We start from the raw sequence: 11706 nt of genomic DNA, 5'->3' as shown, positions 1-11706 counted from the left end.
ACATTTTGAATCTGTCATGAGAAATTAAAGCAGTTCTGAAAAGCAAAAGTGGGGGTGGTGCAGGTACACACGTGTACCTTATCAAGTTTATTACTGTAAGTTTGTAATAAAGATGCTTAAAAAGAGCCAAAAACTATAAGACAAGTATAAAATTAAAAGGTTTCGCTTTTTTATGTGACATATTTTAAGTGTGTTAATTTCTTGGTTACTAGTGATTATACTGCAAACGGTTGTGTGTCCATGAGGATACAACCTACTATAACTCACACATTTTTGTGTAAACAGTAAGAAGTGTTGGATAGCACCGCCAGAGACTGAGTGTAACTTTTCACATTTCCTTTGTGTTACGTTTCCTCTCAAAAGGCTGAAAAAAGGTTGGAGCAGAAACCACAAAGGGTTCTCCTATGGGAGCAGGTGGCAGGACTCTGTGCCATTATTTCTAAGAGTGTGGCGATCCTTAAATAGCCTTAAATCTCTCTCTCTCCAGTCTCTTTTTTGCAGGACAGTTTAATCAGCAAATTCCATTAAAGGACAAAATCAGCAATGAGTGCAGAACATAAACATCAGTGTTTTATACTTTTATTCCAACTTTAACCAGCCGCTTCTTCAGACAAAGCCAAAGTGCAACAGACTGAACATGTAAAACAAACATTTCATCAGTGAGTCATTATTTCCAGGACATCATCAAAACTCATCGAGGTTGCTTCTGGTGTCCCGTAGCTTTGTGAGGGACATCAGCACCTCCTCTGTCGGCCTCCTGCCCAGCTGTTTACCCCCTCTGCTCCTCACGTTCACTGTTCCACTCTCACGCTCCTTATCACCCACCACTGCACAGAAACACACACAAAAGACTGTCAAATATGTCAACAGTACTGAAAAACAGTCGCAGTCTTTAGTATTTTAAGTAGCCTCTTAGTTATTCATCTTTACCAAATATGTAGTTATACTGGGCGAGCTGAGCAGAGCGGATCTTCTTATTTAAGGTGGCTCCCTCATCGTCATTCAGATCTGCCATAAAGCCAGCTTCATGGAACTGCTGGACCACCTTAACAGGAGAGAGAGAGGGATTCATTCTTTTAAGACTGTATCTGTAATCTACCTCTTATATTAAAGAACAAATTAATCATGGCAGGATGAAAGTTCACTTTGTCTGCTTATGCACCCGAAGCAAATTTCCATCAGACACTGACCTGCCTGCCGTACGACTCATTGTTGCCCCCCACAGGAATAACTGCGACCTGAGCCGGAGACAGCCACAGAGGCCTGGGTGAGGCACAGAGGGGGGTGACAGGTTAGCGTACAGCTACAGGACAATAATCCCACTAACGGGGTACATTCAGATTTTGTGCATTATCATCTTCTCACCATTTCCCTCCAAAGTTTTCAGCCAGTATGGCCATCATCCTCTCCAGCGATCCCAGCACTGCTCTGTGGATCATTACTGGTCTGTGCAACTGTCCGTCTCGTCTGAGAGAAAGGTTACAAAAAAAGAGATCAGGAGGTGGTGCAGCGTGGCCAAGCTACAGACACAAATACTCTTCTTGACAGTATTGTGAACTTTACATTATACTGAAGTGAAGTAGCTGAGTGGAAGTAAATATGCAGATCTCTGTTGCTTATTTCTAACCTACTTTTCCTATAAACTGTTCTACAATGGGACACTAATCTATTGTTGAACATATAATCTAATCAGATTATAATCAAAAACACTTCAGTAGATGTGGACCAAATTCGACACACTTGAGCTGATAAATCCAATAAAGTGCTAATGTTTCATCATCAAATTAGCTCCCAAAGTTAGACTTGTGCCATCTTATTCCGAGTGATTACTGGAGATAGATATATATATACACAAGGATGCATTCTCAACAAAAAGAAGTGGCCAACTGTAAAGGAGTAGTGGTTTAAATCAGTGCAGGAATGTTAAAGAGATTGAATGCCAACTACTGAAATTTATGAGTGACTCACCCGACGTACTGAAGGTCAAATCTGATTGGCAGCTGGAAGTCCAGCTGGATCGTGGCACACTGGTGCTGTCTGCCAATAGCATCTTTGATCAGGATGTCAATCTGATGAAACATGAAGGCGTGCGTTATTACCGGGCTTCACTTTTCCCTTCCAGTTTAGCGCTCTGAGACAAAGTACTTTTTTGTGCACTGAATCATTAGAAATGGGTTTCTGAGAGAAGCTGCTTAGATTGTGGTTTAAAAATCCTGGATACACGTTTCTCTGTTTCAACGAGCAGTTAAGCTCAACCTGACTTCACCCATCGCCTCCTCTCAGTGCTTCCACATGAGCACGCTGACGCTTATCTGAGGCCGACTTCTTCTTGGAAAGATAAATTAAGTCTCAACCCCCCCCCCAAAAAAAAGCAAAGGTCATTGCCGCACTGTCGTTTCAATTTTATTTAAAAATAAACAAAAACAAACAAACAAAAGCAAACGCACACAAAACCTCTAAATATTCTGTGAACTACAATAATTCGTGTCTGTAGTTTCTCTGTGCAGAGCCGAAGCAGAACAAAGATGTCTTAATCTGCGTTGCAACATAAATAAATCCCCTTTAGAGGAATTAAAATCATTAAATCTAATTTTATTATTGTCAAAACTTGAGAAATGCTCTTGTTTGTTGTTCTCCCAAGATTTCAGAGATAATGAAGAGAAAATGTAAGCTTGGCTCTGTATCAAATGGAAAAATGATCTACCTGCCAGCACCTCTAAGCTGATGAACACATTGTTACAGGCTTGTGAGAAACAAAGGTTTCACTGGACTACTGTGGAAAAAACTGAGTGCAGCCCAGTATTCAGTAGCTGGTAGAGCAACAACTGTAGAGTCCTAGCCCACTCTCCTTTACACCGAGTTTCAATCAGGTTGAGGTCTGGACTTTAACTGGGGTATTGTAGATTTGCTGCAGTGCATTAAGTTGTTGTCCTGTTGCATCTGGTCATCTCAACAAGGGGCCCCAGAACAAGCCCAAATCATCACCCCTCCACCACCGAGCTTGACAGCTGCTATGAGGCGTTTGTGCCGATATGCTGCGTTCGGTATTTTGCAAATGTGCTGCCGAGCATTATGACCAAACATCTCCACTTTGGATTCTTCTGTCTAAAGGACATTGTTACAGAGGTCTCTGGTTTATTCAGAACTTTGCAAATCTAAGCATTGTTTTTTGTTCTTTTTAGATAGAAGAGGCTTTCTAAACAAGTCATACTTGTTCAGTCTTTTTATAACTGTACTGTCACAACTTTTAACATGCTAACTGAGGACCGTAGAGTCTGAGATGTAGACCTTGGGTTTTTCTGAACATTGCATGGACTGACCCTGGGGTGAATTTCCTGGGACGTTCACTCCTATTGTGGCCAGACCAGCCAACTGTCAGAACTTCTGCTTTAAAAGAAGTGGCAACACTTTCTGATGATCAGTCAGTCAAGTGCATTTGATTAGCAACAACCCAGCTGTTAGACTTAGTTTTTAGTTGGACTGAATTAGAGTCATGTTTTTTTCCAGTTTGAGGATACAAGTCAGGCAGTTAAGACTCGGAAGTTGCTGTACCTGATAAAGAATTTTCCCACATGGAGACCACCCTAAAACCATTTCTTGGCTTGCTTTTGAGGTGCTGGTAGCTGTCCCAAAAGTAGCTGCTTCCACCATTTCTGAGTCAATATGCTAAGCTAATCAGCTCTCCTGGTAAATCTTTAATAGTGCTTCAACATAAAAAAAACCCCCAAACAAACAAAAAGAACCAAAACAAAACAAAACACACATTCCCTTAAAGTTTTTTACATTAAGGAGGAAGTGACTAAACTGATGTCACGATGCTTTGGTGTAAACAAACAGTGATAAACAACATTTACTCCTGAGTCCATTAAGTGCACGTCTTCCTTCTCACTGACCTTTGGTCCGTAGAACGCTCCGTCTCCTGGGTTTAATTCCCAGCGTTCACCAAACTGCTGCAGACTCCTCTCCAACTGCTTCTCTCACACACACACACACACACACACACACACACACACACACACACACACACACACACACACACACACACACACACACACACGCACACACACACACACACACACACACACACACACACACACACACACACCAAAGTCCACAATAAGCAAGTAGTTGCATGACAGAATATAAGTACATTAAAGCACATTATGATCGCCATGTCTGTGTTTGAACTGTGCAGGCTCAGAACTGTTATGTTAAATTACACTCAATTGAATCAGCTTAGATTGCTGCTGTGCCCATTTAAAAAGTGCTCGGGGGATTTGGAGATATACATCTACCCAACAGCCTGACGCAAAGCAGCTCTCGACTGGAAAGTACCACTTACATAACTGATAGGTTAAGTGGAAATGCCTCCCCCCTGGCTGCCACTCAAGAGTACACATATATACACACACACACACGTTGAACAGCTGTGTCTGTGTAGGACTGCTTTTAGCACACAATATGATGGAGAGTGTGTCAACGTGTCTGTTTACCTGCTCAGCAGTGTCCCACTGATCAGGCTCCCCCAGGCACGGCGTGGGTCGCGTAGACAGCAGGCAGTGAAAGGAAAACCCAAACACTTGATAGACGCTCCTCACAAAGTCCAAACAAGTCACAATCTCTTCTTCCAGCTGGGAAAAAAGAAAGAAAAGTCAGGAAGAGGTCAACATGAGGACATAATAATAACAGAAAAGTGTACACAGCTGAGAGACCAACAACAACTGAGAGTGTAAAAATTAAACCAAGATCGAATTTCTCAGGCTGACATAGTGGTGATCATCATGTGACCACCGTCTCTGAATTAACAAGGTGCAAACAGAAAGGCTGAAGGAACAGTATCATGGGAAGGCTGCAGGACTCCATGTAGGGGATCAGATTTACTGCAGAGCCACAAAGGCTTACATACGGAGGTGCAAAGTCTGAAAAGGACAAAGACCTTCATTCATCCAGGCTAAAGCTTCCTGGAATGTCTCAGGAGTCATTTACACAGCCCATCTAATCACTGAAATGCGGTTCCACGTGGGTCTCGTTTACAGCGTCTGTCCCACTTAAACATGCCTTGGTTTAGAAACGAGAGATCATCTGCCTGTTTGCGTACCTGTTCAGGTGTGCAAAATATGTGCGCGTCATCCTGGCAGAACCTGCGAACGCGAGTGAGACCTCCCAGAGCGCCGGAGAGCTCATTACGATGCAGCGCCCCGAAGTCGGCCCATCGCAGAGGGAGCTCTCTCCACGAGCGAACGCGCTGCTCAAACATCAGGCTGAACACAACAAAGGAGAGTCAGTCTCTGCAAAGGCACCGGAGCACAGGTAGGTAAGGTGTGTGTGTTCACCAGTGTGCAGGACAGTTCATGGGTTTGAGAGCGTAGGTCTGAGAGTCCTCTGATTTCACAGTGAACATGTTCTTGCTGTAGTGCTCCCAGTGGCCAGAGCGCTCCCATAACGCAGTGCTGTATAGCGTTGGGGTCACGACCTCAGTGAAGCCTCGCCTTCGGTATTCACACTATGAGAGGTCAGGAAGGAAGGACTTGTGTGACAATGAGTGGAGGACAGGGTCAAATGGTCACAGGGTCAAACAGCATAGAGACTTTAGGCTAAAAAGGCTGACATCCTGACCGCTGACATGAACACGTATGACCTCAGCATTACAATCAGCAGAGCACGTGTTGATGCGTGTTATTACGTTTAAATGGACAACATTCAATAAATACACACACTCAATGAACAACTTCCTGCATAAGCGGCATTTTATCATTATATAAAACCAACTAAGGTCACAGTTGGATTTTGAATAATCAAATTAAAGCTTGTGGGGCATTTTTTGGTTTTAGTTGCATAAGCGGTGTTGAAAAGGGCCGGAGCTCACTTAACAGGTTTTTTCTGCAAGCAGATAGTTCATTTGAACCATTATACAGTTATTTCTTGATTTTTGATTAAACAACTTTTGATGTACCACAAACAGGCAAACTAACTAGAGAAAAAATGTTTCCTGTGTAATGCTGTGTTCATTCTTTAAAGCCACAACTAAGCAGTGAGAGGCCCAGGCCAAATATGAGGTTTGATGACATGTTTATCCACGACCCTTTGTCCCTGCACTATATTCATACAGTTTCTTATCTGTAATGCTTTCTACAGGTGTAACAAGGCTGTGATGGTGCAGTTCTAGGGGATTCAAATATAAGCTCAAACAAATAATTCACCTTAATGAAGTCTGTGAGTGTGCTGTAGATGTGGGCTCCTTTAGGCAGAAAGAAACAACTTCCTGGACTGACTTCATTGAAGAAGAACAGCTCCTGGTCCTGTGGAAGAACATGAAAAGGTTCTTATTTCACTTTTTAAGATGGCATCATCTTCTGTACCCATGTACGGTTTCCGTCTTACCGTCCCGATGCGTCTGTGGTCCCGCCTCCTCGCTTCCTCCTGCTCCCTCTCCCACTCCTCCTTCTCTTTCTCACCTGGAAAGGCCACACCTAACAGTCGTGTCAAACCGGAGGACTCTGTCTGGTTGGCCAGGGTCACAGAGGACAGCTGGAATGGTACAGAGATGAAAAGTGGGGAGAAAATAATAGGTGAACATGGACGTGGCAAAAGAGAAAGTTATGAGAGGGACGGATGGCCGTGTGTTTCTAAGAGCCCAGAACAGAAATCTGGCCTCTGACAAACACAACATCCTGCTGCTGATATTTCCAGGCCCTTTCTGTTGTGGAATCCCAGTCTGCCCAGTGACAGCTTGGTATGGAAACTTTCCTCTCTCCCTGGATCAATATGGATGAGGAAAATTCCACTCACACAGCATGTGTCCCATCTGAGAGAGAGCCACGAAGGTCCAAATAAAACAGATTTTAACTGATGAGATGGCACTGCCTCTTTCATTGCAGTCATATAGTGTTTGAGTGTGAAAAATCGTGATAGCACTGCCATATGAAATACAGTTTTCATAGGAATAGAACAAATTCTTGATTTGCTTAAGAAAAGCAAAACAATAAAATAGATAAACTGGCAGTGAAACACAAAAACACAAAAAGAGAAAACAGAAAGACGAGCAAAGGACTGAATACACTGACTGGATACACAAACACATACCTGCAGCATCTTGAAGACTGTGAGGAGGCCTGTGTGTGGGAGGAGGGGGCCGTTGCAGACCGCTATAGTGTCTCCACACCTGAGCCACACAGAATGGTTGAAACCAGTTAATTTACTGGTGAGTGTTTTAAATCACTGGCAGGTAAGAAGTTTTCCTACGTGCCTGTATACTGTGACAGTGGCGCCATTCATCTGCTCTTCAGCAAACTGCAGCCTCAGCTTACTGCTCTGTAAGAAGAAAACACAGAAAACCGATTTTAAGTTCAACATGGACACGAGGACAGACAAATATCACAGCTGGACTAAAAACAGGAGTCACACTTAAAAAGCGAGTAACATAACTGCTATTCACATCCTATCAAAGGTTACTCAGATATGCTTCAAGCCAGCATGGCACAATGCTGCTACACCACCAGTGTTTTTTTTTAAAGTGGAAATAAATATAAAATAACAAAACTTTCCTGCTTCCTGGCGTAATATAAGCTGGTGCATTAAAAGTGTGAGGAAGGAGCTTGAACAGCTATGCCACAGTGATTTGATAATTAAGACTTACCTCCTCTACATAAAGAATTAAAGAAAGATGTGTCAGCACTGAAAATGTCTGTCATCAATATTATATTATAACAAACAGAGCATGTTGCAGACCTGGAATAGCTCTTGGACCTCTTCTATACTCAGCTCCAGTCTAGAGAGAGGACGTTTGAGTGCTGCCGCCTCCTTACACCTCGCCTCCACATCACTCAGAGACAAAAAACTGTAGATGAAGTCACATTCAGGCAAAACTTCAGCTGCAGTTTAGTCAGAATCAGGAGCATGCCATACAGGTCAAACAGCCGGCACGAGTTACATAAGGTGGAAACGGTGTCATTAAAGCAGCACATAATAATGAACAGCTATACACAGCATGCATATAAATACAATTTAGTAACTAATTAAACTCATGAATAAAAAATATACACTTTATTTGAAAGGTCGGGATTTTTTTCCCTTTAAAACAAAAAGAAGCTGAAAAACTGAAATAACAACCATCATGTAACTACCACCACCTCTTTTGCGTTTGTGAGCACACAAAGATGAAGTTTTGACAGAGCTCATATCTGATAGATAGTAATCACCTGTTGTCCAACAGGTAATCACAGAAAAGCCCGAACTCTGATGTTCCTTCTCTGCACACCTCAGCACCAAACATGCCCTCCAAGACTCCACCGAGGACGCACGCCCCTGTTCTCCAGGCTGCCTGTGAAATCAAGGGTCGTAATGAGTGAGCGCCAAAGACATCTACACTGTACTTTTGGGATGGTAGATTAAAACAGCAAGGAAACACAAAGATGCTCTCATCCCACTACTGCTGGTCCCAGTTAAAGTGTCGTTTCAATTTTTGTTTGCCATGTTACATGGCATGTTAACATCTTTATTTATTTTCTAACTTATGATGATGCTGAATGAGGTGAGAAAATGTTTTTAAAAAAAACCTTCAAAACAAATTTTTCATCAACATCACACTTACAGGTCAAATAGGGGAAACTGCACATACTTAAAGGAAGTTAACAGCGGGGAACTGTGTAATTACCTGCTTTCCCTCAGTTGTATCAAACCCCAGAAGTTGTAGTTCACAGTCTGCCTCTAGGGGTCGTCCAAGCTCCCAGAGTTCCCCATTCACCTTACTCACCAGGGCTCCTTTCAATCTGAAACAACACGTGCAAAAGCACAGTTATATCACGACAGTTAAACATATTAAACCAAACAGTATAAACTGGGTACTTACCTCACACTCCGAGCAACATAGAGCGGTGTGGTGACACCAGCTGTTCCCTTAACTATCCGGCCGTCAACCAGCCGGATACGGAGGGGCATTTCTGTCGATTCAAAACGCTTCCCATTTCCACGTTTTTCCCTGAGAGCCTCAAAGATCTGCAGTCGTTCAGATAAGGCAGGAGATGCATTCACCTGTAAAGCAAAAAATAAAGATTTGGTTTGAAATTATTTACAAGAAGCAAAAGGACAAAAGAACTAAAATCTGAAGATGACAGAAAACCCGTCAAATAAGACCTCCAGAAATTAAGTGCATATGCAGTAAAGCTAAGAGAGACAGACAAGCATTTAGGATTTTAGCAACACAATAATATATTCTGAACTTATCTTACTGCCCCAACAGAATGAGTAACATAATGCAAAGACATACACAAGCATAGCCCCTCAATATGTTTACCTTACTATTTAGCTTACACTGCACAGACTCATCACTAATATGCATGGGATGGACTAAATATTTGAAACACCTGTCAGTCTAACGCAGTGAAGGCTTTTCCAAACCAGCTGTAATAACACCTTAAGACAATTCTTCATCTATGAAGGGTATAAAGGACTACTTTATAAGACTATGGAGGTGTTGGCATGACATAATTAATGAACTGGAATGGATTTTAAACTTGTTCAATTAATTAATTAATAAGCCATAATACCTTTAATCACCATGGCCCCAAGGTAAAATTAAACAGAATTAACATTTTAGGAATAGCCTTAAAGAAAATCCAAAAGTTTTTACCCATGTATTATTATATCAGTACTTGTTTTAGTTGGTTATAACAAAAAAACAAAACAAAAAAAACAAAAACGTAGTTAACTGACCGTAAACAAAAAAAAACTCTATAGACTTTTAGAAAAAACAAAAACTAACTTTTCTTACAAAATTTCCATAAAGTCCTCAGGAAGTCCACAAAGTTCTTTGTTTTAGTACTGAGCTGATTTGTCAACACAAAAAGCATCAGGACCCTTTTTTTTTTTAAGTTTATTGTAAATGAGTCTTGTTCGTATTGTAATACTGGTTGTCAAAATCTTGTGTCAGAAAAACATGATTAATAATAATAATAATAATAATAATAATAACAATAACAACAACAACAATAAATGTTAACATATTTATATCAGCGAAAACTAAAGAGAAAAATCCAATCTCGACAATAGCTGATAATTCAATATGAAATAAATATTTAAGTTGAATTAAAAACAAAGTTATAACTTTGCATTCATCACCATTTCCCATACATTAACAAACCGGGTATGGCTATCAAAAAAAAAAAAGAAGCCAAAACATGAAACAAAATTACGATAAAACCGAATTAAAAGCACATTAATCTTAGCTACCACACGACAAATGTGCCCATTAGCACATTTAACAGACAGGAGCATCAACAGCAGCTCACAACACTCACTGAAAACACTGCTGCTTGCTAACGTTAGCCTCACTCAGTGCACTGCTTTACCGCACCTTGCTGTACTTCCTCTGCGCGCAAAGGGTCGCACGAGCTGTCGAACGACAGGTAACAAGCCGAAGCAGCTGCGTCACCGCCATACCAAACACCCCTGCCTAAAACAACCGCTTCATTCACCATTACCACATATAACTGTCCCCTTCACTGCAAGCGGCCATAACACCGGAAAGCACGGGTTACTGGCAGCAGCGTTGACGTAAAGACTGAAAAGTTATGACGGAGCTCCGTCTCAGCGTGCGCGCTCCTGACATCTACGCCAGGGCGCGCAATTAAACGCAGGGGAAATAGAAAGAGCGCGATGGGGGAAAACATCTCTAGCCTTCAAAAATAAAATTACGCACTGTCCGGTCAGGCGCTTCAGACTGGAGTCACATATGCTGAAATTTACACGAAACAGCGCATGCGTCGACAGTTCTCGTTTGTGGAGAACACTGCAAAACGGTGTTTGAGAGCTTGCGTGCAAAACAAAGTAATTTCAGAGAAGCACCGACCTGCTGCATCACGACGGGCCCACAAGCTGAGCAGCAGAATCGGTGCTCTTAGCTTCCCGAGCCTGCTGCAAGTGTGCATCAGTTTAGTGCCCAAAGTACAAGTTTATTTTAAAACACGGAGGGAGGAAAGATGAATACAGTTTGACTTTCACCGAAAACCACCTTCACTGCAGCTCTTATTAAAATAAGGGACATATTTTAAACCCTGCCCTCTACAGACTCGCTGTCAAAAGCTCTAAATAATTTTAATTATAAAACTATTCACTGGCCGTTTAATTTTGTGAACAGACTTAAAAAGCTGAGAATATTAATAAACAAACCAGCTGATTCTGAAAAGGAGCGTCATTATATTTTGGATTTAGAAATTGTGGGTAAAACAACCCAACGGAGAGATGAAGCGGCTTCATCAAGGACGACTTAAAGACTACAGCAGCCGAAGTACTTCTGCTCTGCCGCTTGGGGGAGCTACAGCTCTATGAGAGAAATCTACTGGACTTTACAGTGTAAATACAGTCCATTCAGCTTTAAATTACCCCAGCAATTACTTGGTAACATCACCTTAATTAGCAGATTAAACCATATTATAGGTAAGGTTTTAAAACTGTGTTTGGTTTAACATCATGTCCATGTTAAAATTAGGTAAAAGCCTTTTGCAATTAAAATGCTTCACACGCCACGTCTGTTGGCCTCTATAAGGGCAAAAAGTCGATCTACTATTTTCCCTAAAGGTTCAGATGTCTTAATAAGCACTGAAGACCTTACATTTCAGCTGTATGACATTTTAAAAGTTTTAGCAGCAGATTAACAGGAACAGGGGCCCTAATGTGTAGCAGAAAATATCCACAACAAGAATAAATTAT

At 41.7% G+C, this 11706-nt stretch overlaps 1 protein-coding gene across 2 annotated transcripts in view; it reads right to left on the bottom strand.

Moving 5' to 3' along the window:
- Positions 1 to 563: 563 nt before the first annotated feature.
- tars2 (threonyl-tRNA synthetase 2, mitochondrial) overlaps positions 564 to 11706 on the bottom strand; it is a 14673-nt gene continuing 3530 nt past the window's right edge. The window contains exons 1-18 of one of the 2 annotated variants that reach the window (XM_026183834.2): positions 10352 to 10553; positions 8849 to 9030; positions 8654 to 8768; positions 8199 to 8320; positions 7729 to 7837; positions 7247 to 7311; positions 7084 to 7162; positions 6382 to 6528; positions 6201 to 6299; positions 5334 to 5503; positions 5099 to 5261; positions 4494 to 4631; positions 3894 to 3971; positions 1969 to 2069; positions 1366 to 1467; positions 1191 to 1263; positions 931 to 1045; positions 564 to 827 (exon numbers count right to left, since the gene is read on the bottom strand). In XM_026183834.2, coding sequence (XP_026039619.1) covers positions 685 to 827; positions 931 to 1045; positions 1191 to 1263; positions 1366 to 1467; positions 1969 to 2069; positions 3894 to 3971; positions 4494 to 4631; positions 5099 to 5261; positions 5334 to 5503; positions 6201 to 6299; positions 6382 to 6528; positions 7084 to 7162; positions 7247 to 7311; positions 7729 to 7837; positions 8199 to 8320; positions 8654 to 8768; positions 8849 to 9030; positions 10352 to 10435 — 2085 coding nt within the window. In that variant the 5' untranslated portion in view covers positions 10436 to 10553 and the 3' untranslated portion in view covers positions 564 to 684. Of the gene's footprint in view, positions 828 to 930; positions 1046 to 1190; positions 1264 to 1365; positions 1468 to 1968; positions 2070 to 3893; positions 3972 to 4493; positions 4632 to 5098; positions 5262 to 5333; positions 5504 to 6200; positions 6300 to 6381; positions 6529 to 7083; positions 7163 to 7246; positions 7312 to 7728; positions 7838 to 8198; positions 8321 to 8653; positions 8769 to 8848; positions 9031 to 10351; positions 10554 to 11706 lie in introns of those variants that run through there. The other variant, XM_026183835.2, reaches the window with a different exon arrangement.

The sequence above is a fragment of the Astatotilapia calliptera genome, chromosome 11 (genome assembly GCF_964374335.1).
Source record: "Astatotilapia calliptera chromosome 11, fAstCal68.1, whole genome shotgun sequence".
NCBI lineage: Eukaryota > Metazoa > Chordata > Actinopteri > Cichliformes > Cichlidae > Astatotilapia > Astatotilapia calliptera.
Note: the sequence above shows the minus strand (reverse complement) of the source record. Positions and strands in the feature narration are given on the sequence as shown.